This window comes from Pinus tabuliformis, chromosome 4_1 (genome assembly GCF_031772625.1).
Source record: "Pinus tabuliformis cultivar Carrire ecotype Pingquan chromosome 4_1, CPIR1, whole genome shotgun sequence".
NCBI lineage: Eukaryota > Viridiplantae > Streptophyta > Pinopsida > Pinales > Pinaceae > Pinus > Pinus tabuliformis.
Window position 1 is genome coordinate 823902781 of NC_142303.1, and position 27817 is coordinate 823930597.

General features: G+C 39.1%; 1 protein-coding gene across 1 annotated transcript in view; it reads right to left on the reverse strand.

The window, feature by feature from the left end:
- Positions 1–11476: 11476 nt before the first annotated feature.
- LOC149178772 (DEA(D/H)-box RNA helicase family protein) overlaps positions 11477–27817 on the reverse strand; it is a 288841-nt gene continuing 272500 nt past the window's right edge. Inside the window, exon 19 of the mRNA XM_089420426.1 lies at positions 11477–11560. Within this exon, the coding sequence (XP_089276552.1) occupies positions 11542–11560 (19 nt within the window). The 3' untranslated portion in view covers positions 11477–11541. The remainder of the gene's footprint in view (positions 11561–27817) is intronic.

A 27817-nucleotide genomic window follows, 5' to 3' on the forward strand; every position in this document is an offset into this window, starting at 1 on the left:
CTAGGTTTTTTTGCAATACCTCCTGAGCTACACAATTCAACAAAGTATTCAATACCCAGCATACCATGCTTTTTAGGTTTTGCACTGACCACTTGGGTCCAACCTCCTCACTTTTGTGGGATAGTCTCTAGATCACAAATGGAAGTGGTTTCTTCTTCCTCTTTTGCAAGGCACACTACCCCTATTGTAGTTGTTATCTAGTTTGTCATTAGAGTTATCATTTCTTCTTGTATTCTTGTTTTACAATCTAGAGGTATTCTAGTTGATAAGTTGAGACAATAACAATATTATTAAGTAGAACACTTTATTTCCCTTTCGGGATCAAGTAGAGTATTCAATGACTAATGTACCATTCTTTTTGGATTTCCCACTAACCACATGGGTCCAACCTCCTTGATTATCCTAGGATAGACACTATATCACAAATGGAAATTATTGTTGTTTGCATTATGGCTAGTTTGTTCACCTTGACATTAACCTGGATCATGGTCATACCACACTCTTGGTGACTGGCAGAAGAATTGCAGGAGTATGCAGAGGTTGGCTTGAACAAGTTCATGATGGTTTGAGGTGTTGTATAGGATGGAAAAGATTTGGAAGTGTCTGGCAAGGTGAAGTAGATGTGTCACAAAGTTTTAGGCAGGGTAACTATCATTTTCCTAAGTTAGCACATCATCGCTAGGAAGATAACTAGCACAGAGCAATGATTGCAACATCTTCTCTAGGAGTCAGGCTTATCCACACAATTATCTTCTCAGGGAGCTAGGCTTATCCCCACAATTATCTTCTCTGGGATGTTGAAAAATGTAACTAGGTTCGGTCTTCATAAAATGTATTTGTCAAAAGAATTTTTATTATTGTTACACTGACTTATTAAAGCACGGGTTTCATGCTTAGGTCATCATTTTGTTAGTCAAAGTCCCCATTGTGGACTCTTAGTATTAACAAAGAGTCATTAGAGTCATTGTATATTTTATGAGACCCTTCCTGGGCTTTTGAATGATGTGGAAGAATTATTTTTAAGTCAAAAATGAATTATGTAACCTCCACACCAAGTCGGCCTCAAGGAAGGGAATTCGACCTCATTGGAAGGCTATATATACAAGGCAGTTCAAATTCATTTGGAGCATCTCACTCTCTCACACAGTTCAATATCTAAAGCTAGAAGTTGGAAGTTGGGAAAAGTGTGAAGGTGAAGAAGGAGACTAAAATAGGTGTGAGTTTGGTCAAGGAAGAAGGGAAGAACAAAATCGAAATTTTGGTCTCTCTCTCTCTCTCTCTCTCTCTCTCTCTCTCTCTCTCTCGTGTGGGCTAGTTTAGGGGATGGAAGTCTCCTAGTCAAGGTCGAAGCTCCTGCTGATGTTACAAGCTGCCAAGTCGAAATTGCTAGGGTTGAAGTGGTTTTGATGCTAAGTTGAAGGTTGGATTGAAGAAGGAGAGGTTGGCTTCGTGTGGAGGAGGTCTCTGTCTAGGTTGAAGAGTCTCAGGGAAAACTATTGAAGGAAGAGATTTTGACTGGGGTTTCCCCTAGATAGGGGTTTTTCCCTGCCAAAGTGCCTACATTTTGTGTCTTATGTTTTTGTGATATTCATGCACACATAATTTGGTAATTTCTTGATGAAAGATAATATTACAAATAAGTAAAAGAAGCCAACATAATTTACAAGTAATTATCAAGAAAGAGAAATCTAACCCTAATCCTACTGCCATTGATTTCTCAACATGGTATCAGAGCTAAGGTCAAAGAAGATTGAAGATCACTTTGTTGGCTTGAAGGAAATGATTACTCCCTCTATGATAAGAATGGGATTCACTTCTACAGGAAGATGGATCAAGAAGATTGTCTACTACTTATTCAACAAGGTCAAAAGTCAAGGGTTCTTAGTTGCACTTATAGGATCACTTAATGATGATAATGCATGGATCATTGACAGTGGAGCATCAAGGCATATGACAAGGGAAAGTAAACAACTACAAACTCTATCAAAGGAACCATATTCCCATGCAGTGGAATTGGGAGACAAAAAAAGTTATGTTGTTAGAGGCCTGAGATCAACATCTTTGAAGTTGGAGAATGGAGCAAAACTACATCTCAACAACATACTATATGTTCCAGGTTTGAAAAAGAATTTGCTTTCAATTTCTTGCTTAGAAGATAAAGGGGATAGAGTTTCTTTTGTTGATGGAAAGGTCTTGGTTTGGGGAAAGGATTCAAGTATTGATAAAGCTAGGGTTATTGGAGTTCGTGAAGGAAGTTTGTATAGAGTCATTACACCACCTCCTCAAGCCCTAGTTCATATGGAAATCTCTCCTATTGAGCTATGGCATAGAAGATATGGTCATCTTCACTACAAGGTCATTCCCACTCTTAAACATCTAGTTCATGGCATCCCCAATATCAAAGAAGATCATGAAGGAGTTTGCAAGGGATGCTCTTTGGGAAAGCATACAAGAAAACCATTTTCAAATAGGGAAACAAGGTCTAAAGAAATATTATACCTCAACAATATAATATGTGTGGGCCCATGTCTGATAAATCACTTGGAGGTCATATTTACTAATTAACATTTATTGATGATCACTCTAGAAAGACATGGCTCTACCTTCTAAAGAAAAATGATGAAGTATTTGAGAAATTCAAAGAGTTTAGATGTGAAGTGGAAACCCTAACTGAAAGGAAAATAAAGGTGTTGAGATCCGACATTGGTGGGAAACACACTTCTAAAGAATTGATTGCATATTGTAAAGAAGTAGGAATTAAGAGGGAGTTTATTGTTCCCTACTATCCCGGACAAAATGGAGTGGTCGAAAGAAAGAATAGGACAATTGAAGAAGGTGTACAAACAATGCTATTTGATGAAGACTTGCCAAAATTTCTATGGGGGGAAGCAGTAATGACAGCCGCATATATTCAAAATAGAAGTCCTCATAGAATTCTTGATAATATGACACCCGAGGAAGCATTCACAGGAAAAAATCTAAGTTTGGACCATCTCTGAATCTTTGGGAGTCCTGCCTATGTCCAAGTTCCAAAGGACAAATGAAAGAAACTAGATTCTACAAGCATCAAAGGGATCTTCATTGGCTATAGTCTCTCCTCAAAGGCATATAGAATTTACATCAAGGAAGGGAGACACATTGAAGTAAGCAGGGACATTATATTTGATGAGAATCAAGCCTACAAAAGATCGAATGGTATTCTTATTGATTATGATGACAAAGATCTATCCATATTTGAAGAAGAAGAAGTACAACCCAACAACCTTTCTACCATTCAAGAGGAAGAAGGAGCAAGTGAGCCTATTCAACCTGTGGTCATACCAAGCACAAGGAAAAGGCCAAATTGGTTAAAAGCTACTCTTGAAGATGTTGAAGGGCATGGAGCTGCGAAAGGAACCTTTAGGGAAAGAAAAAGGCTGAAGAGATATTCTGGATATGTTGCATATATGACAAGATTAATTGAAGCATGACCATCTACATTTAAGAAGTTGCTCATCAAGAAGTATGGAAGAAAGCTATGCAAGAAAAATATCAATCCATCATGAAGAATGGGGTTTGGGAAATCGTTCCTAGACCTAGTAACAAATTAGTTGTCACCTCAAAATGGATCTACAAGATCAAACACATTCTTGATGGAAGTATAGGTAAATACAAGGCCAGATATGTTGCAAGGGGTTTCTCTCAAAAGGAGGGCATAGATTATAAAGAAACCTTTGCACCCACTGCAAGGTATACTACCATTAGATCTTTGGTTTCATTGGCTGCTACAATGGGATGGAACATCCATCAAATGGACGTGAAGACAACATTTCTAAATGGGACCATCGATGAGGAAGTATACATTGAGCAACCCAGAGGCTTTGAGGTAAATGGCAGGGATACTCATGTCTGTAGACTCAAGAAGGCCCTGGATGGTTTGAAGCAAGCTCCTAGGGAAAGCTATGCAAGAATGGATGCATACCCTCTAAGAATTGGGTTTGTGAAGAGTTATGTTGATCCAAATCTCTAGATCAAGGTTGTGAATAATGAGCCAGTCATTATTCTATTGTATGTAGATAATCTATTCATCACAAGTGTGGAGAGAAGAATACAAGAATGCAAGAAGATGTTGGAAACTAAATTTGAGATGAAGGATCTAGGACTGATGCACTATTACCTAGGTCTGGAACTATGGAAAACTCATGGGGAGATATATTTGGGGCAAGGAAAGTACATCATCAAGTTGTTGCAGAAATTTGGGATGATGGATTCCAAGCCCATGACTACTACTATGATCACCAATCTCAAGAAGTTGAGAAGCGCCTACTCAAGTCTCATGGATCCTACCTCCTATCGTCAATTGGTAGGTTATTTGATGTATCTCGTAAATACTAGGTCAAATATATACTTTAATGTGAACATCCTCGGTCAGTTTCAATTGGAGCCTTATCATGATCACCGAATAGCTACCAAGCATATGTTGAGATATATTCGTGATACGAGACATCACTGTCTAAAGTACAATAGCAAGGAAGTCAAGTTGAATGGCTTCACATATTCTGATTGGGGTGGTAGTGAGACTGATGGAAGAAGCACTACCAGAGGATGCCTTGGTTTGGTATCTACCATGATCTCATGGATGAGTAGAAAGCAAGATCTTGTTGCTTTGAGTAGTGTTGAAGCAGAGTACGTGGATGCATATGAAGTAGGAAAGGAGGTTGTATGGTGAAGGAAGCTTCTTACAGATTTGTTCGAGAAGTCTCTAGATCCTACTGTGATTAATTGTGATAATCAAAGTTGTATCAAGATGTCTGGAGATCTCGTGTTGCATGCTAGAACAAAGCATATCAACAATAAGATCCACTATATTAGGAACTTGGTGCAGGATGGGATCGTGAAACTATAGTATGGCTCGACAGATGATCAGGTAGCTAATATACTAACAAAGTCTCTTCCTAATAAGAAATTTGAATATCTTATAAGCATGCTTGGTTTAGTTGATATCGCTGATTTTGTTGATGATGATAAAAGTTTGGAAGAGATTTATTGATGCCTTGTGCATGAGACACATTGCTTGGGAGGACATCTGGTAAGCACATTGTGTTGACGTCTAGTTCCCAAAGTAGGGAGGGTGGTGTTGGTCATGGAGATCTGACCCCGGATATGCACCTAGATCCCTGGGTTGATGGTTAATAAGTAAGCCTGATGGTACCTAGAGAGGTTGAAAGCTTTAGTCCATCTTAGTCCCACTTGGATAGATTGCCCTAGTCAGGAATCTAGTCTGTGGCATCACAGTGCATAAACTGTGGAGAGACCTTAGATAGATTGCCCTGGTCAAGAATATAGTCCATGGCATTGTGATGCTTAAACTCTTCATAGTGCATATATTTTGAGATCTTATGTACGAATACCTCCCTAGTTAAAAAGGGAGTGTTGAAAAATGTGACTAGATTCGGTCTTCATAAAATGTATTTGTTAAAAGAATTTTTATTATTGTTACAATGACTTATTAAAGCATGGGTTTCATGCTTGGGTCATCATTTTATTAGTCAAAGTCTCCATTGTGGACTCCTAGGATTAATAAAGAGTCATTTGAGTCATCGTATATTTTATGAGACCCTTAGACCCTTCTTGGGCTTTTGAACAATGTAAAAAGAATTATTTCTTAGTCAAAAATGAATTATGTAACCTCCACACCAAGTTGGCCTCAAGGAAGGGAATTTGACCTCATTGGAAGGCTATATATACAAGGCAGTTCCACTTCATTTGGAGAATCTCGCTTTCTCACACATAATTCGATATCTAAAGTTGGACGCTGGGAAAAGTGTGAAGGTGAAGGAGGCTAAAAGAGGTGCAACTATGGTCAAGGAAGAAGGGAAGAACAAAATCAAAATTTTGGTGAGTCTCTCCCGTGTGGGCTAGTTTAGGAGATCGAAGTCTCCTAGTCAAGGTCGAAGCTGTTGTTGATGTCGGAAGTTGCCAAGCCGAAGTTGCTAGGGTCGAAGTGTTGTTGTTGCTAGGTCGAAGGTTGGATCGAAGGAGGAGAGGTTGGCTTGGTGTGGAGTAGGTCTTTGTCTAGGATGAAAAGTCTCAAGGAAAACTATTGAAAGAAGAGATTTTGACTGGCTTTTCCCCTAGATAGGGGTTTTGCCCCTACAGAGTGCCTACATCTTGTGTCTTGTGTTTTTGTGATCTACATGCACACATAATTTGGTAATTTCTTGATGAAATATAATATAACAAATAAGTAAAAGAAGCAAACCTAATTCACAAGTAATTATCAAAGAGAAATCTTAGCCGAATCCTACTAGCATTGATTTCTCAACATGGGGGCCAAGGTTATCCTCGCGATGATGCCTTCAGGTGAAGAAATTTAAAAAACCAAGGGCCAATCCATCAAATTGCCCGAGGGATTTTAACATCTATCCAATCCGATCAACAAAATCCATGGATTCGCATGTGGTAATCAGAAGGTGGAGAAACCATAAAAAGTAAAGAAGATCAATCAATTTGAGTGTGCATTTTATGAGTTATGTTTTTCTCTCTTCTGGAACAAGTGATTGCACCAATGTGCAAGGGTCATATCTAATTTAGCATTGAGCGATCTGAAGGTTCAGAAATCTAATGGTTTGATTTTCGTGCACAAGTCTTCAATTGAAGTGCTATTAGGGCCAGCGAAGGTGTGTATGTTCTGATATAGCATTTAAACTGTTACCGTAGAGGATCCAAAGTTCGTAAAGCCAATTTATTTTATTTACCCTTTTGTCTTGGATCGATCAGCGAAACTTGATCTCTGGAGTGATTCCACTTAAAATATATTTCGCCTTGAACAGGTATTTTCAAAATATTGTCACTAGAATCAACTCAGATGGGTATGTGGTAGCAGATATGGTGGTTTGTAGTTGATTGTATCTTAGTTGAAGGTTCCTTGAGTTATCATATGCTTGGGGCACACAATGAATGTGTTGAGTTGGGACAGTGTATATCATTTTCAATGGCTTGATTACCAGAGACCAGCTGTAGTATTGATTGCTGAGAATAATGGTTGTTGGTGCAAGTTTGCAAATGCAGAGACAGATCTGATGAGTAAGACAACTACCAGGACACATGACAGAGATTAAATACACCTGAAGTGCCAGTAGTGGGCGGAGATAGCATAGTGCTATGAGTTGACTTGGCAGAGAAGAGCGTTGAGCTTCAAAGTTATATGCCATGGTACATACATGTTCTAATAGTGTTGCAGATGCATGGATATATTGCTGGTGTTTTTTGATATAAGCCATGTAATGCTATATGCTATGTAATACGTCAGGAGTTGTATATGTTGACACTGGTAGAATGTGATAGAGATGTGTGCAGAGTTGGTGTGTTGTATGAGTAAGATCCTATCAGAGTTCATCGTTTGAGCATAGTGTTTATTGTTGAGTGAGATTGAGAACGCATCTATAGGGGTTAAAGTTTGTTCTTATGAAAATATCGTTGTCTTAAGTGTGTATTATAATAACTGAGTGTTGCTCGAGTTGTTGATCAATATATGGTCAGAATTTGAGGTGCTACTTATTGAACTGAGATTGTGAGAATTTTTGATATGGTGTCGGGGTTTATGCTGTTATGCAGAGAAAGATTTAGTATGCTGGAGTTGTCCAGCTAAAAGTGAGGTATTTTGATGGGTTTGAATGTTGCTTAGATTTGGCAATTTGTCTTGATGAAAGTTTGTTGTTGTTTTGAATGTTGCTTAGGTTTGGCAATTTGTCTTGATGAAAGTTAGTTGTTGTTTTGTCATATCACTGATAGAGTACTTGATTACAGCGCTATGTTGATGGGGTATATATTTGTTATGGCTATCAGATTTGCTTTTGGCTCAGAACAATTATGTTAGAACAGAATGGCAAAGGTAGAGTCTACATGCTGACATGTGGTGACTGCAGGGGTGAGCTTGTTGATGGATTATGTGAGCATCATGTATACCACTAGATGCATTTTGCATAGTGCCTATGAGTTCAAGTAATGTGAGGTTTGAGTTGAGTCAAGGAATTGGCTACTAGAGTTGTGACAAGAGTTGTGCATTTAGAGTAACTACCTCTTGGTTGAGACATTTGAAGTGGCTTTTTCTGCAACACTGATTTTTATTCAATGACGGAACACTGATTTTTATCAAATGATGGTTCACTGTAGCACTATTCCATCATAGAAGTCTTCGAATATGTTTCCTTCTAACAAACAACCATTCATGTTTCACTTTCCTCGGATCAAGTATAAGTTTACGAGTAGGGAAAGAGGTGATTATCTACAAAACAATGAAACAAGAACTAATACAAAAGTCAATGTGCTCCTGAGTTTCTGATTCCATACATATTACCTCGAATCTAAGTAGACCTCTTCAAGATAGCCTCTTGAGAGATTCATTTCAACACATCCTCACAAAGATCATGTATGGCCTTTCCGCCATTGTAATGTTACAATGGCGAAAAAATGCCATTTTAGTGTTCCAAGAGCAAAAGATACCAACTGGCAATGCCATTTCCAATGTTGGTCAATGTCTCAAAAGGCCAAAATCATAAGGGAATATTTAGGAGTCTTGCCCACAACAAAGCTAAAGGCAAACAATTTAGATAGGGTTCACAATTTAGATATTAATGCTTCATAGAAGGGCCCACAAATCCCCAAAACCATGGATCAACATGGAGAATAGTATCTTTATCGATACCAACATCAAATTCTACAATGAGGAAACCCCACATACATGGGTAAATATGTATAGCATCCTACAAAAGGGGATTGCAACTTCAAGAAACTCAATAGTGTAAATCCACCAATCAAGGCCATAAGCCAACAAATCAACAGATGAGACCATGATTCGTGTTAGAACTCGAGTTGGTGCTTCACTAACTTAGCCATGGAGATAATGGGAATATAAGAATGCATGTTACGAATACATGAGCTGGAGGACAATGGGGAAAACCATATATCAATGGGACAAAACAAAGTCCTTTAATGTCATCTTGCCATCAGCAATGATCACAAGGTTATGCACAATGAGGGTTGAGGTGGCTCAATCCAAGATTAGAGCCCTCACCCCACGATTGGGCATTGCATATTGTAGGCAGAGCAGAACCATGGGAGCTAACAAAGCATAATCAACGTTGAAGAGCATGTCTACAGTAATTAAGGCAAAAACCCTAGCTGCAGCAGAAGATAAAGGTAGTAGCATCCAAAATGTTTTGAACATTGGCATAAATTTATTTTGACTAGCTTGTTTACCATACACAAATTCCTAGTTTTAAGGGGCTGAAATGATTAGGACAGAGTCAATATAATCAATCATCGCTAGCCAAAAGAAGCCACCATTTGAATTACCAATGCATATATTTATCAAAATATCTCTACTAAGCGAAAAGAAAAAATAAAGTATATAATATTTCAATGGAGGAAGAAAGAAATGTGTGCCCAAGGAAATAAATATTGTTTAGCACAATTTAAAGTAAATGTTCAGACTTATTTTATTTGCCCCAGATAAGCCATACACCAAAACCGAAGACTCTTATGTGCACAAGATGAGCTTTATACAAAAAAATAAGAAAAAAGAAAAAATGTTTTTATTTACAAAATTATTGCCCCTGACCAAGAGATATCCACAATTCTGTGCAGCAGGGATTGTTACAACCTCGAACATCATGGTTTGACATAGGTTGGCAACTAATTACAACAAAGTTTCCCTTTGTCAATCCAAAATGGATCATTATATAATTTTTCATCTATTTCGGTATTTTTTGAGTAGAAAAATTAGAGCTATTGACTTGCAAGGCCATTTAAGGGGAATGGCTTATTTTGGTAATTTGAGATCCCAAAACCTCTGGACCTCGTTTGAGGCATTAAGTGGTCAATTTTGGGATCAAAACTTTGTGGAGAAAAAGCTCACAATGCTTCCACAATGTTATACACATCAAGAGTTTTCCACCGACAGAAAGATCACCTTGAACACCATGGGACCAAGTGCATGCCACATCAACATCCATTCCTCGATATGTGGTGCTAGTCACATGTAGACTTTCAAGAAGATATTAGTGGATCCAAACCCTAATCCCAAGCAAGGGTTAAGCCATGTAAAAAAACTATTCCTAACTTAGAAGACTATTAAGCCATGTTAAGTACTAGGCCACTAGGAAGGAAGGAGTTCCATTCCTATTCTATTGATTCATTGTTCTATAATGAAGCAGAGCAAGGGAGTTGGATAATGTAGCATAACATAGGAAGTAGAAAACCTTGTAGCCATGAATCAAAGCATAGTGTCAATGACAACCCCATAGTGAGTTCACCTTTATTTGTATTTGCATGCTCTCATTTTCTACCATGGTTTTCCCCTATTGCAAGGGCACATCTTGTGTTCATTGTGTTGGTGTAGTGTCTGTTTCAAGCTTATTTCAGTGTTTTAAGCACTAACATAGTAATATTAAATCTTAATTTCGAGTAAAACACTATATAACAAAGAGTTTGCAAAAACTTATTAGTTCTATTGTGACAAACTGTTCAAGTTGAATATCCACAACATCCTCCAGACCATTTCTCATTCTGATCACATTGCCACTAAAAATTTTCTTTGCCCTGTTTAAAATTTTATAACATCACTGTAAGCTTCAAACAGTTCCAAGATCACTTAGAAAAGTTTCAAAAAATATCACCAGTCAAACAAATCAACCAAACTGCATTGATCGTACAAACTGCCTCTCACCAGAAGAAGGTGCACCCTGGCATCCAGCCTCTCACCTGAAAGTCTGTCCTGATCCATTCATTTATATTTTATGCCATCACTACGAAACTGGAGTAGTCAATGTCCATGTTTACTGCACACACAATTTGCCACTTTACCTTGAGGTGGTGGTTAAGGATCTCATTGTTGTGCAGTATATACAAAATCCTGCTCCTGTCAATTGGTTGGGAATATAAATACTGTTTACACCCAGGTTAAAATATAATTCAGATTGGCAAACCATGTAGAAAATCCAGAAAACCATATTATTCTCTAGTGATTCAATGAAACACATCCAAATTACTGGGACTTTAAATATCTCAGGGAAAAAAAACTCAAGAATTGATCACGCAGTAAGGAAAACTTAATGCCATCTCAAAAACCGCAAGTAAGCACCTTCTAGAAGAAATATACAAAAGTCACATTGTGTTTTTGGCAAAGCTAAGCTCAGATATATTGCAACAGTATTGATGCATGTATAATGCATAGAACAATTACGTTAAATTAAAATTATGTTTTTGACCATAAAATGACAAGATAATAACTTTGCCTTTGACATGTGTATAGATTCATAGAATACAATGGCAGTTGCTATTAGAAGCTTTTACTATATCCTCGGGTTACACAACCTTCGACCCCCACATGTTAGTGTCCCACGAGGCTTTTGAACTTGTCAGATTATTGGAGTAACAAATCAAAATACACTGTCCCCAAATAGTTACAAAAGCTTTGGAGCAACAAAATTTGCTATTTCTATAGAGGAATCTTATATCTACTCAACTCTAGAGGATCCCCGATCGATAAACTTCCGTTGTCTATTTCCGCCTCTTGTACCTGTACAGGACAGTATGTTTGTCAGAAGTGAGCTCTTAGACTCAGACTGTAATTTAAGAAAAGCTATCAATGTGCTCTCTACACACATTACTGAAATCAAGGTCAGACAATAAGTATGGCTGTGCAAATTGATACAAGATTTTGATCATTTTTCAATGATAAAAAGCTAGAGGAAGATATAGAAGAGTAGTACGAACTGGAAATTTTTATACATCTTTCCTACACTTGAATTTGAGCAGGTTAATTTATATAATACCAAGCGTGGAAAAACAAAACAACACCTTCATGAGAGCACTCTAGCTAGCCATCCATTGCACAAAGAAAAAAGATAAAAGTCTCCAACAAACGGTTCAGAAATGTTAAGGAATTCTTCTACCAATCTTCCCAAGAGGGCAAATGAGGAAGTGTATCCATATTTATAAAGAGATGCTCAACCCTTCGCAATAAACAATTAATGTTTCATGAGCTACCCTAAATTCTAACATATGGAGGTGAAAATTCCCTCTTCACTAATTAAGTAATCTAAAATACAAAAATAATGGGTTGTTCTTGTTGAAATTATATAGCATGTGCAGTAGAATACAATTTTTTGATATGATAATAGCTTCCTAATGATTTTCAAACAGTATTTCTCTTGCCACTGATATCATTGAATAATTCCATATAAAAAATCTCAACTACAAATGCAGCGAAAACAATAAAGATCATAGAAAGACAGCCATGCACAATAGACACAATAATTTTCACCTGGGAAACCCAATCTTGGGAGAAAACCCAACAATCTTTTCTTGAGGAGAAATTGTCTTTTCAATAAGGTTTACAAATCAGAAACTTGTCTAGAAATATGTGCCAACATTATAAGTCAAATCACCAGTCAAACCTAGTCAAACAACAGTTGGCCAAAGTTGGTCAAACCAGTCAAAATCAATTTTTGCAATCAAACCAGTCAAAATCAACTTTTGTGATCAAACCTTCGCATGTGCAGCTTGTTGAGAAACTCGCACGTGTAGACTGTGGTCAAACTTTGCAATCAACATTGGTCAAAACAAGTCAAACAGTTTGCGGTCAACATTGGTCAATCAAATAATCCATGGTCAACCATATCAAACTCAATCAAACAGCCTGCAGCCAACATTATACAGATCAGTCAAATCTGTAGGCAAACCTCACACATGAGCTGTGATCAAGGTCGATCAAACTCAGTCAATCAAGCACACAAATTTCTCCTTAGCTGAATTTCTCTTCCACTATAAAAGATTAATTAAGCTTTGCTATGTTGATGATTGTCTCCTCACATGCACGTCTATTTATATAGAGCTCTAATGTTGACTGGACACCTAATAAGAAGCCCTCATCACAAGGAACCCCTTCACTTATTGAGCCTACATTACAACTCGACATTAGACTAGAATTGCTTATTCCACTAATGGGTAAATCCCCATTTAAACAAACAAATCAAACACACTCTATAAAATATAGATCACTCCATCCTAGAGCAGGTAATATGAGTATTGTGGGCCAATCTCCACGAACCAGACACCAAGGCTACTGGGAGAAAGACTGCCCTAGGCCATTCACCCCTAACCAAATCAACATGGCCCCCTGGGTGAATGTACCATTTCCCCCAAGACAAATCAGCATGACCCTGTGGGAGAATGTCTACCTGATGCTGCAAATTAGCAGAAACATCAACACTCCTTCCCAACGAGGGAAACATTCTCAATCACACCAAGCGTGTCTCTGAAGTATACAAACTCCCTAGACAGAGGCTTGGTGAGAGTGTCCACAATCTGCTCGTTTTTGGATATGTATTGCAGCTTCAATACTCCCTTCTGCACAATGTCTCGAATGAAGTGATAATTTATCTCAATGTGCTTCAACCTATCATGAAATACTAGATTCTATGAATCTTGACACCACTTTGATTATCACAATATATCAAGGTTGTCTCTAGCACTTGATCAAATAGTCCAGCAAGAAGCTTCTGAAGCCATACTGCTTCTTGACTTAAGACACCAGCTGTGATATACTTCACTTTTGTTGTACTAAGTGTGACAGAAGTCTGTTTCCTATTAATATAGGATAACATAGTTGATCCCAAGTTGAAGCAACACCTCGAGGTGCACTTTTTGTCTGCTGCACTTTCGGTCTAATCAGAATCAGCATATCCCTGCAGCCTCAGTTCACCACCTGAGACAGAACTCAGACCATATCCAACTGTACCATGCAAGTACCTCAACACATGTTTCGTTGCAACCAAATGTCCATGCCTCGACTCAACCATAAACTGACTTAGGGTGTTCACTGCAAAGTAAATATCTGGCCTGGTGTTAACCAAGTACATCAAGGATCAAATCAATTGTTTGTACATAGTGGGATCCACCAAATCTAAAGTGGAATCACTCAGCTTATTCGTATTTGTCACCATAGGTGTAGCCATGGACTTGCACTCCATCATACCAAATCTCCTCAAGATATGAACTGTGTACTTCCCTTGTCCAAGGAAGATCTCATCTTGCCTCTTCCACACCTCCAATCACAAGAAATAATGCATTAATCCAAGATCCTTCATCTCGAACTCTGAAGCCAAGTCCCTCTTGCATCCGACAATGAGTCACTTTGCCCCAACAAGGAACAAATCAACAACATACAGCGCCAAGATAAAAGGATCACCATCGACAACCTTGTAGTAAAGGTTAGAATCTGCACCACTCTTGGTGAAGCCCAAACTCATCAAGTGTCCATCAATTCTAGAATACTATGCCCTGAGTGCCCACTTGAGTCTGTACAAAGCCTTCTTCAATCTGCGAACATGGGACTCCTTCCCCGGTATCACAAAGCCATGAGGTTGCTCTATGTACACTTCCTCCTCAATCACACCATTGAGGAACGCGGTCTTTACATCCATCTAATGTAACCTCCAACCCATAACTGAAGCAAGAGAAATAATAGTCCTGATGGAAGTGTACCTGGCGACTGGAGCAAAAGTCTCCTCATAGTCCTCTCCCTCTTTTTGGGAGAACCCTCTCGCCACAAACCTCACTTTGTACTTCTCAATGTTGCCATATGTTGCATGCTTGATCTTATAGATCCACTTGGAAGTCACTATTGACTTCCCCTCTGGTCTCGGAACTATCTCCCACACATCATTCTTCATGATGGACTGATACTCCTCCATCATGGCATCCTTCCAAACTTGTTGGCATGTTGCCTCCTCATAACTAGAAGGTTCGAAATCAATGATGTGGCTCATCAATGCCATATAACTCAAGAACCTCTATGGTTGTCTGCTCTCCCTGAAAGTACCACTAAGAGTTGCATGCCTCTTTGCACCTTGCAAAGTGTCATGAAGCCATGCAGGCCTCTTCCTGGTCTCTGCAACATCTTTGGGCAAGCCCACTAGCGTTGCTAGCTCTATTGGCTCCTCTTGATAGTTTGAAGGACGAACAATAGGACTAGAAGGATCTGTACTCACAAATTTCCAAGCCTCTTACTCCTCACTATCAATCTCCATATGCGACTCTTTAGACCTCTTGAATGCTACCTCCTCATCAAAAGTAACATCCTACCTAACCTCAATCTGATGTTGTCTTGGAATATAGATCCTATAGGCCTTCGTAGTCTCGTTGTATCCCACAAAAGTACCTTTCTTCCTAGAAGGTTCTAACTTCAGCCTCTTCTCCTTGGGCACGTGCATGTATACTAGACAACCAATGATCCTCAAATGACAGACCTCTGGTTTCACTCTTGTGAATGCCTCCTCGGGAGTCTTGTCCTCCAATATTTGGTGAGGAATCTTGATATGAACATAAATTGTCGTGTCGGATGCCTTTTCCCATAAGAACATGGGAAAATCTTGATCACGAATTGTCGCCTTGGCAGCCTCCATAATGGACCTATTCTTCCTTTCCACAACCCCATTCTGGTGAGGGTTGTAAGGAACTATCAACTCCCTCTTGATCCCTGCTTCCTTACAAAAATCACTGAAGTCCTTAGAAGTATACTCCCCTCCATTATCTGACCTCAAAACTTTAATCTTCTTCCCTATCAAGTTCTCTACTGAGCCTTGAAGTCTTAGAACCTTCTGAAGACCTCATCCTAGGTCTTCATGGCGTAGATCCATGTCTTCAGAGACAAATCATCAATGAATGTCACATAGTACAAGAAGCCACCCAAAGATGATACTATCATTGGTCTGCATACAATGGTTACAGTGAGTGATATGACAATGGTGTTGGTAGCAGATGGATAACCATACAGAATTCTACAACCTGAAATGCTATGGGCTGGAAATTTAAAAATTGTTGTACAACAGATTAACAGCAGTGGAGTGTGACAGCAAATGAATTTGCAGGGTTGTATGCCTTGAATTGAACAGGACATGTTAAAACAATCTATGGTTGTAGTTAATTCAGGATGTATGCTTTAGTGGTTGTTGAATGTGTGACTCTGCGGTGAATCGTATGGTCGATGGTTTAATGCACGAAAAAATTCGTTGCATGGGTTTTGATTAACAGTTGAAGGATGGCAACTAATCTACTTGTTTTTTTATGGGAAACAATCTGGATAGTAGATATGATGTTGGAAATGTTGAGGTGACTCACCAACAATGCCAGTGTTGTGATACAACCCTTTCTCCAAAAAAAGCAACAATTAAGCAATTCATAGGTGATTTTCCTAACTATTTGACGTAATTGAATAGATGGCAGTGTACGACACTACAACAATTAGGCAATTAAGTACAACATGATGGTTTCTATACAAAAAAAACATTTTTTTGTAATTTAATAATATTTGTATGGTGGTATTGCGGCCTATGTAAAGCAACTGTACGCACTTTTTTTTATTAAATATTGTTTTTTCAAATAAATTCTTCTTAAAGGTATTGTTATGCCTTTTTTATTTTTATTTTTTCTAAATTTGTAGCAAAACAATAATTTTCTAGAATTCAATTTTTGACTTTCAATCAGTATTGAAAAAATCGGTATCGGCAAAAATTCAACTAGCGTCTATAAAACATCTTTTCGGAAACATCGGCGAATAAAATCAGCAAACCACAACAAACATTAAAAAAATACAAAATATATTCATTTTTTCAAAATCAAGAAAATTTAGGAAAATGTGGCAAAATTTGGAAAATTTTGAGAAAAATCGCCAAAGGAAAAAAATCATAATATTTTTTCGGGCTGAAAAAATCGCGATTTTTCGGCACATCGCCAAAAACTCGACAATTTGACCAACATTGCTTTCAATGGTATGGTCAAAGAACATGATAACTAGAGAAACTCAGAAAAGTGGTGGTTGTAGCCAAAACCCAAATCAAACAAATTTGAATGAAGTGTGGCCAATGGTCGAGATAAAAAAGCTTTACTCTAAACACCAAATGAGACAGACAATGTTCACTCTGCGTGAACCCTTGGCTGCTTCTGCGTCACTCTCTCTGGCTACTGCGTTGATCCTTCCGGTGTTATCTCTGTCTCTCTGCTTCTGTATTCACTACCCCTCAGCTGCAACTCTGATCACTCTCTCAACTTTCTCAGCAAACCCAGCCCCAGAAAGTCGAAATCTTGATTTCTTGGTGTGTTCTCCAAGTGACCCTCAAGCCTCCTCTTATACTTCTCTCGTTGACAGATCAACGGCCGAGATTAAGTCCCTAATCAACGGCTGAGATTAGATTTGGCTTGATCCATAACTTTTGGACCATTCTGCCCAAACTGTTTAGAATCTGCCCAAACCCTTTCTGGGTATTGGAGATCTCATGTGCCTTAGCCTCTCCACCAATTTTTGTGGCTAGAGCACATCTGATGCTACCCCAAATCAACACTCCCTCTTAGCGAGGATTGTGCTCTAGTAATACTCCTCACTGAGCATCACTCTGATCATCCAACATCGGTCCCTGTGTTGATGCTAGGCCTGTTGCCCAACATCCTCTGCACTGTTGCATCCTGTACTACTACCCATGGCCCTACTACTACCACTACTACATCCGTACTGCAACTCCCTCTGCGTCCGTGCTGCTGCCCATGGCCCTGCCACTGCCACTGCTGCATTTGCACTGCAACCCCTCTCATCATGTTGCATCATGCTGCACATAGCACTACCACTGCTAATTGTTGCACTGCAACCGAGTTACTAAGAAGTAAGTAACTGATCTCCCAACTCTGACATCTCCGTCAGGCTAGAAACACTCTGGATGTTGAAGCTCCCTTTGTCACTGACAAGTGCGCCCTCTCTAACCCCTGCGTTGCTACAACAACTCCATGCATCTCACACCGTTGCACACCTTTCTGTGCCATCCTACACTGGTGCAACACTCCCATGCCTCTCGCACTGTTGCAGCCTGCTAGCCTTGCGTTGTCCTAGGAATCCTACATTGTAACTCGCTCTGTCGCTCCATCTGCATCCATCTCTACCGACATCCGCCAGTCCTGCTACTCCTCTTCGGGGCTCCCGTAGCAAGGTCTAATCCAAGAGGTTGGGTACCTCGAGGATCCTGCCCCTCATCCCCTGTAGTCCTCCTGACTACAGCGCAATGTCTACCCACTTCTTCTGAAGTGGCACATAGCACTCATGGCACAATCATCGTCTGTCTCCACTTTCTTCTCTGCCCTTGTTGATGCTGTCTTGGTCTTAGAGGCCTCTCCCTTACTCTTTGTCCTTGGACACTGGGTCGCATAATGACCCAACTCCCCGCAGTGGAAGCATTTGACCTTGGAGAGGTCCTTCTTCTTTTGTTTCTCCTGCTTTCCCTCAGATGCTAGGGCAACATCCTCCTCCTACTTTTTGATTCCGATCCCCTTGCTACTGCTTTGCGCCTTGCTATGCCTTCTAATCTCTTCTTGGCGAAGAGCAGCCCACATTTCCTCCCAATCTGGAAGGGTCACCCTGCCCAGTATACTCTGGACAAACACCTCCCAGTCTTCTGAGATGATGTTCAGGGTTGTTCTCCCCATCAATTTTGGATCCGGCATCACCCCTATGGAAGTCAGCTGATCCCAGATCTCCTTCAATCAACCGAGGAATGGGTCAATCTGTTCTCCCTTCTTCATCTGGTATGATCGCAGCTAATTTTCTAGTAGCATCTTCCTCTGCACGGAAGTATGTTGATACAACTTGGTCAGGGCCTCCCACATCTCTTGTGTTGTGTTCTTCTCGGCAATATGTGGTACTATATGATCCTTGACCCTGTCAAGGATGATACTCTTAGCCCTCGCCATTGCATCCTCATAAAAGTCGTTATCAAGTAGATCAATTGGGATAGCTATCGTCCTCAAGGCGAAGTGCTTGACACAATTCCTGTCCAGTACGGATAAGATTTTGCCCTTCCAGACTATGAAATTTGAGGCTCCATCCAGTCTCTCCTGGTCTCTTACTCCGTGTAGTGCCATTTCGTTGCTCCTCTACTTGCCTCCTGGAAGTTCTCGATATGACTCCTCTGAGCCTCGATTTCCCTCCTGGAAACCCTTCTGCCGATGTCGAGATGCCCCTCCAATCATCTGTGCAACTGCAACACTGATTTGGATTCCTTGGCTAGAAATCCACCTCAGCAGCAACTCCCTCTACCTTGGCCTTGCCCTGTTAGGTATTGTTCTGACTACAGTACCCCACCAGCTCCACTCTGCAACTTACCCACAGCCTCCTAAACCCCAACGAATTGACGGTTAGATCTCCTAGGCTCTACGCAATCCTGGTATTGGCAAATCAACCTCCTCAGCCAACTGCGTCAATCCTCCTGGCCTCTACGTGGCTCTACGTGAGCCTATCTTTGCCTCCCTCAACCTCTGCATTGCCTCTTCCTAGCTCAATCTTGATGACGCATGCACTATGTCACCCCTTCCTTGCTGCTACTCTGCTAGGAACAACTTCTGTCACTCAGGAAAGCGGTTTTCTACAACTACTGCTTTGTTCCGCTGATGTCCTCAGTTCTCCTGTGATCTGCAACCTAGCTTTGATACCACGTTGGAATTTCTAAGTCTGACACATTAGAAATGCTTTATGCAATTTACTGATTTATTCCTACCTACTTGTTCTGTTAATTAACAAGTTATTTACCATGTAAATACTGGAAATAAATACAAGTACATGTTCAACACATTATAGATCATCAACTGAAGGAAATAGAAACAAGCACACAAGTGACACTGTTGTTTTTGGACTAATGTCCCTGGAAAAACCAATGCGGGAAAATCGGTGCAGCTATCTGAGGGTTTGATTTATTAAGCAGTTTCAGAATACAATCTGGGTGCCAAATCCGACTCACCCAACAGAGAAAAAACCTCGGCAGTAGTACCTCTCTACTCGGAAACAAATATTCCGGCTGAAATCTCGGATAAACACTCCGACAACTCCACAGCTCCAATATGCCCCACGAGCCCCGAGCATCAGCCTCTAGGGACAACATCAACCTTTAGGGACTGTGTCAGCCTCTCTCTGGCCCTGCGTTAGCCCAGCGTCACTCCGGCTTGGCCTGCGTCAGCCTTCTAGCCCTCTGCGTCACCCACACTGGCCCTCTGAAGCACTGTGCAAGTCCTGGCTGCCTCTGCGTGAGCCCTGGCTGGCTCTGCGTGAACCCTTGGCTATTTTTGCATTCCTCTCTCCGACTACTACGCTAATCCTCCCAGTGCTATCTCTGCCTCTCTGCTTCTGTATTCACTGCCCCTCATCTGCAACTCTGATCACTCTCTCAACTTTCTCAGCAAACCCATCCCCAGAAAGTCAAAATCTTGATCTCTTGGTGTGTTCTCCAAGTGACCCTCAAGCCTCTTCTTATACTTCTCTTGTTGACAAATCAACGGCCGAGATTAAGTCCCTAATCAATGGCTAAGTTTAGATCTAGCTTGATCCATGACTTTTGGACCATTCTAACATAGATTTATATTAATTCACATTAATATTTTATTTTCCCTAAGTTTAGACATAGGAACTCCATTAAAAATATTAATTATTTTAATATCTCCCAAACTATTTAGAATCTACCCAAACCCTTTCTGGGTATTGGAGATCTCATGTGCCTTAGCCTCTCCACCAATTTTCGTGGCTAGAGCACATCCGATGCTACCCCAAATCAACATCTTGAATTTCCCTCGCTATCACCCTTCACAAACTGAGAAGGGATCATTAGGAATTTGCAGAAAGATGTGCAACTTCTTGAACGAAGCGAGGATGAAAAGGGAAGGATAGACAAAAGAGAAAATTTGTGCTCAAATCTTTGGGCTAGCATCTTTCCTTTCGATTTCAAAACAACATAGCAATCAATAAAAAACCATTTTGTCTTATAGTCATTTCAACATGAAACATGCCCTTCTTAGTTGTGTCCTTGGGGAAAATTTGAAGATGGCATGAAGAAATAAATGGCTAAAGAACCTCATCTTTTAAAAACTTCTTGTACTTCACAAATCAATTTCAAAAGGGTTAATCATAGTTAACTAATCATGCTAACAAGCCCTTGAATTTAAATATGACTGAAAATCGGCAAGAGGAGCTAAACATGGCTCAAACAAGTCTATAATCAGATCCCCCTTATGATGCTCAACATCATGATGTAATATGTATGGCTAAAAGATATCCTAAGTGTGCCTCTCCTGAACAATGGAAAAAAAAGGCCTCAGGGATGGTCACACTAGACTAGGGGCAAGGGATACCTCCCAAGTGAAGAGAGGGAACTAGGATACAATCAAGAGCGGTCAATCATCCAGCTCAAGTAGTGATTCATATTAGAATGCAAGGGATGGTCACATTTGTTAGAGAATGTAGTAGGGCAGCTATTAATTCAAATGTCTCTTTAACCTTAATAATTGCTTGTCAACTTTATTTATCTTCTTATGTTTCTTTACTAGATGTTTTCATCAAGCAATTATCAAGTGCAAAAATAGTAAAGACAATGGACACAAGTATTAGGCTTCAAGCCAGGGAAAAAACCCTCCAAACGGAAAACCCAGAAAGAATCTCTTCTCCTCTTATAGAATTTGCTTCAAATGAGAAAACCAAGACCCAAAACCCTTGACCAAATCCTCCTCCAAGCACCAACTCAGCCCTCCAAGAAGAGATGAACCAAGTCAACAAGGGTTACTTCTTCTTCTTCCAGCTTCACTTCGACTTGCAACTTTGACCTGCAATTTTCATCCTTCTAGAAGTTGCGGAAACCCTAACTTTCGCATGTGTGAGAGAATAAGTTCAAGATTTTGTCTCTTTGCATTGCTAGGATCTCCTCCTTCGCTTCTAGCTTCAAATCTTTGACCTTCTTGCACAAACTTTCAGACCTACAACTAGATCTAAAGTTTCTGCCTCTGTGGCAGCAGCAAAAAACCTAAAACATATGTAAGAGAACAAAGCTCAAAAGCAAAACTCATTTCCTCCTCCTTGAGTTCTTCTAGCTTTCTAGACCTTCGCTCTTGCTTCCTTCTCTTTCCCAACTTCAGATCGAACTTCTTACTTCAGAGATCGAATGGTGCTAAATGAGGTCGATGTTGCTTCTATTTATACACATTTGTGGGGTTCAAATACCCTTCTTTAGGTCGACTTGTCACTGCTTGGGCCGACTTGTGCTAGGAGGTTTGTAGGACTTTCTAGACTCAAGATCATTAACTTTTACATGTTACAACTTGCCCAATAGGGTCTTATACAAATGATAATGACTCTCTTGACTCAAGAAAAATATTCTTTTGACATGACAAACCATAGAAGCATGAAAAACATGCTTTACCTAGATGACCATCAAATTGGAGCATGAAACCCATGCTTAAAAATATTATTTTTTCTTTCTTCTTTTCTTGTAACATAAGATATACATAATGATTTGAGTATGTTGACAATTATGAAGACCAAAACTAGTTAGATTTTCCAACACTCCCTCTTAACTAGGAAGATATTCATAATTATACAACTAGTACAAGGTGATTCTCAGATTGAAGAGTTCTCATAAGAAGAGTTGGATTGGTAAGCCATCTTTCAGCATCAACATTATGACCAACATTGTCAACATTGTAAGGCCTTAACTTGACAAGCTCTTTCTTATGCAAGAGCATAATATTGGGAGGCTTTACGTGAAATATCACACTACCTCTACAAGGTACATACCCCATCCGGATATTCACTAGCATGTCCTTCTAGGATTATTCTTATCTTGGATTCCCAATCCTCAAAGAATATTGGTCCTCTTCGGCCACTCTTATCTTGGATACCTGTCCAATTCTCAAAGAGTGTCAGTTAATTTCCTATCTTGGATTTTTCTATCCTCAACGAAGTCATGGATTCTCATCCAATCCTCCATCCACCATTCTTTATTCATGGCCTTCACATAGACTGCAGTTGTCCCTCCCAGAGAGGAGATCCCTATTCCCACGTGATGTAGGGAATAAATCTTTGCTCCTTCGCAAATATTAAGGAGACTTCATACTCCCTCTAAAGCGTAGAGGAGATTCTTTCACTTCCTTTCAATGGGGAATTCCTAATCATAAGTTTTCTAGCTTGTTTCCAAACATGTATCAGCTACCAGTTTTTCATGGGACAGCTACATGGCTCCTTCTTTCCTTTATATCTCATCATATTTAGTTTTATTTCTCCCTGGATGTTGTAGATTCATTTCTTCCCTTCAATCTTGTGATAGGATTTAGGCCATCAATCTTGCATTTCACTTTCTTCAATTAATCATCAATGAAGGCATTATGTTGAGCCTTTTCAAACTTCAAGCTAGAAAGTGAACACTAGTTATCTTCTTATATTGCTACCTTTCAATCCCAAGATGATGATGTAAACATCTTGATTGCATAATTGCCAAAACCATATACTCAATCCATATGTTCTTTGAATTGAATTCAACACCAACAATTGAAATTGCCTCAACTATCATCATGCATTCCTACAATATCATTCCAGGTTGCAAAAAAATATGTTAACTAGATAACCAAAATCAAAATATTAATATCAGAGTTACCTTATCATGACGGCCCTCTCATTGAAGCATCAACTTATTCAAGATCAACATCGTTTCGCATGATCCGTCTCCATATCAAGATTTTCTTCATACATTCATTTCAATCAGGGTGCCCATGGATCGAGCTTGATTACCAGGCTACAATATCTTTCTAGGAGTTGTCATTATTAACTCCCTTTCTTTCTTCCGAAGACTATTCTTGATGTTGATCAATATTGTTATATATATGTCATGCAATCTTGTGAAGGAGTCTTGATTTCTATCCATTCCAAAGCATGCCAAATTTTCTTCTTTCGACATCATGCAACCATATGGAAGACTTACCCCACACAATTTTTTTGCAAGATTGTAGATATGAACCTTACCCTAGAGAAAAAACATGCATACCTTTGCTTCCCTACAATCATCTAGCCATCCTTTCTTGAACGAGCTTGCTTCTTGTATCTATCAAAGATAGGTTCCTTTTCTCAGGGGTACAGAAACTTTCATTATGTCCTTCACACCGCAACTTGACCATTTGCATTCCTTCATCCTTTATAAGTATTGTTTCCATACTAGATGGAATATATACTACTCATGTCATAATGCTCTCTTTGCAAAATGACTACCTCTAACATGATGTTAGAAAATGCTTGGATGACTAATAATATGCAATATGGTTCCAAGCTTCTCATTCTTTTTAAACCAGATGATCTTTCCCAAATCAATTAATCAATTAGATTTTAATTTCTCTACTATCATATGCTTCTATCTATGATGCCATGCTTTTACAAAAATCAAGACTTCTTCTAGAGTATACAACAATGCATGCTACTCTACCTTATACTTAATAAAAGAAAGACAAATTTCATAAAGAACCTAGTATAGATGGAGCTTCCTTCAATAGTAAAGATCCTTGGATCTTCTTTCAGCCTCTTCCTAGGTTCTCCCTTTACTTCAGTTATGTGAGCTTCACTTCTTTCCTTTCTTTTATTGTTCATCTTGTTTGGACAATCCCTCTTAAAGTGTCCATACTCATTGCATCCAAAGCATTGAATCTTGGACATATCTGTCTTTTTCTTGGACTTTCCAAACTTCCCTTTCTTCAACTTCTTGGACCTTGCAATAAAGGCTTGAGACCTTTCATTTGATTCGATGTCATCCTTTTCCTTAATCCTCGATTCTTCCAAGATACATTGAGCCCACAACTCATATGGTAATTGCAAAACTACTCCAATCATGTGGCAAAGCATTTAATACACAAATGGCCATTTCAAAATCGGAAACAATTTCTCCAAGCCCTTGCAACGAATCTCTTGTTTGTGAGACCTTCATGAGATAAGTTGTCATGTCTTCATCCTTTGACTTCCTTATTTTGTATAGTTGATTCCTCAAGGAGATCTTTTGACCTGATGTACTTCTAGACTACAAATTTACCAACTTGTCATACATAGCCTTGGAAATCTTCAAATTAGTAATAAAGGGAACAAGATGATCCTTAATGGATTCAACAATGATTCTTTCTGCCCTTACTTCTCCCTTCTTGTATTTTGCTAACTCTCGAGTCTTTTCTTTGTCTGGTATAGCAACTTCACCAAGGACATATTCCATGACTTCACTGCCAAGTCAATCCTCTCTTCCATGCTAGGAAGTTTGTTGACCCAACGAGCTTGTTGCTTGCAAAATGTAGCCATATGATATGTAGATTGAGACATAGAAGACAATATAACACTTGCTAACTTGCACGAAACCCTGAAACGTTTTGGAGTTTCCAAAACGGGTACTTTTAGAAACGTCACCTCCCAAAAATGGAAATGTCAGCTAAAACATCATATCTGTATATATAAAAAATATATATATAAATAAATAACTGAATAGCACATTATCTTGCAAGAAAAAAGGGAATATGACACATAGATGACAATTTAAAAGGAAAAACAAGTCTATACTAACTCTAATAGATGATTAACATCATGGTCAAGTTTCAACCCAATTTCGACCAAGTTTCAGAGTTTCGAGTAGGGTATGGCCTGAAACACTGGGTTCTTTGAAGTTTTGTACAACATAGCTTACTTGTTAACCAAGTGTCCTCCCTTTTGATGATGTCTCCAACTACTTTGATGCTTTCAAGACCTTCAAGGAGACTTCAAAGATGCCCTAGAATGATGACTTCTAAGATGTCTTCGACACTGGTGTCTTCGAACAGCTTCAAAGAGTGAATGATGGTCCTAAGATTCCTTGATGCTTCCTCTTCTTCAAGATTATGAAGAGCACTAGAGAGCCTTCAACAAGAGCTTATTCTTCCTGTTGGAAAATGTAACTAGGTTCAGTCTTCATAATGTCTCATGTATTCTTGATAATTGTATTTGATGTAAAAAAAGAAAGAAAATTATTATTACTATTTTTTATAGCATGGGTTTCATGCTCTAGGTTAATTTGTTTTCAGTTCAAGCACCCATTGTGTGCTTCTACGGCTTTGTCATAAAGTATAGGAGTCAAAGAGTCATTGTAATATGTAAAATACACTATTGGGCATCATGTATCAAGCCAAAGGAATTTATGTAAGTCAATTTGTGTCATAAAGACCCTTCGAGATCAAGTCGGCCTAGCAATAAACAAGTCATCCTACAAGAGATGTCAAGTCCACCTATTGAGAGCTTCCTAGAAGCCTATATATAAGAGGTACTCGACCTCATTCGTGAAACACACAAGAAGCTCGTTGAAGAACAAGAAAGAGACCAAGAAGAAGAGCAAAGAAGAGGACAAGGAAGAGAAGATAAGATCGAAGTTAAAGAGGATTGTTTTGGGCTATTTCTACCACACGTGCGAAGATAATTAGGGCATCTTCTAGTTGAGCAAGACCAAATTGCAGACACATCAAGGAGTCGAATTTAGTGTCAAAGAAATTAAGTTTGCAAGCTGAATTTCGAAGGAAGAAGCACCAAACCAAGCGAAGGGAGAGAAAGATCATATTTTTGCTCTAATCCACTCACATGTGTGAAAATTAGCTATTGTAGGAAGGCTGAAAATTGCAGACCTGTAATAGAAGCCAAAATTCTGAAGTGAGGTCGAAAACTGAAGTGTCAAAGCAAATTTGACTTGGGTTGACTTTTTTAAGGACAAGCTCATTAAAGGAGAGGTTGACTTGGCCTAGGAGGGGTCTTTGTCAAAGGTCTTAGGTCTTGGAATTCGTCATTTGAAGATTTTATAAGAAGAGAAGAATTCTTGTGGGTTTTCCTCTCAAAAGGAGAGGTTTTGGCCTTGGCTAGAAACCTACATTTTGTGTCCTCTCATCTCATTGATCTTCATAGTTTGGTAGTTCTTTGATGATAAGAACACAATAATAATCAAGTGAAAGAAGAAATTAATTACAAGTACATCAAGTTAAGTAAAAGAACATCACAAGAAATTATCACAGTAAGAGAAATCACCCTAATCTACTTGCCCTTGATTTCTCAACATGGTATCACAACTAAGGTGACAACAAGCTTGAAGATCATCCAATTGAAGAAGGATACATAAGGGTCGAGCACAAGGAGATCATCAAGGAGAACTAAGAAGCATCAAGGAGGACTATCCATCTCATCACAAGGATCATATCATTTAGAAGGAACAACACTTTGAAGAAGAAGAAGACCTCAAGGACCCCACCTCCACTCAAAGACTCTACACACTTGAAGTATTCTTGGAAGCATTCTCATTCTATCCAAAGAAAGCAAGAAGAAGCACTTCAATATCATGCAAGGAATCAAAGTGATCTCCCTCACATTGAAGAAAGGATCACATCTCAAAAGAAGATCATCTCTCCCTATCTTGAAGAAGAAGCATTGTCTTTTAAAGAAAGATCATCAAGGAGGCATCTTCAATTGTCAAAGGAGTAGTGGAAGTCAACATCATCAAGAAGGCATCAAGTTGAATATATCATCATCAAAGGAGCATTTTCACTTTACAAGTATTCTATATTTTATCTCTCAATCCACAATGACTTCTTTCAGTAAGGAGAACAACAAACTTGTTGGGTCATCAAATTACCTTGCATGGAAGAAGAAAATAGATTCGGTCCTCATAAAAAATGAAGTTAGTCAATATGTCACAGGCTCAATCACCAAACCTTCTCAAGAGCAATCTAAAGCACTATCAAAGGATATGAAAGAAGAAGTAAGAGCTCAAAGAATACTTATTGAGTCAATCAAAGATTCTCTTATTCCTTATGTAGCAAAGTTGAAGACATCGAAAGAGATCAATGAAAAATTGGTGGGATTGTTCTCTGTAAGTATTGCAGGAGAAATTATATCGTTAAGAACCGAACTACACAAGATGAAGGATTCAAAGGAAGAAAGGTAGCC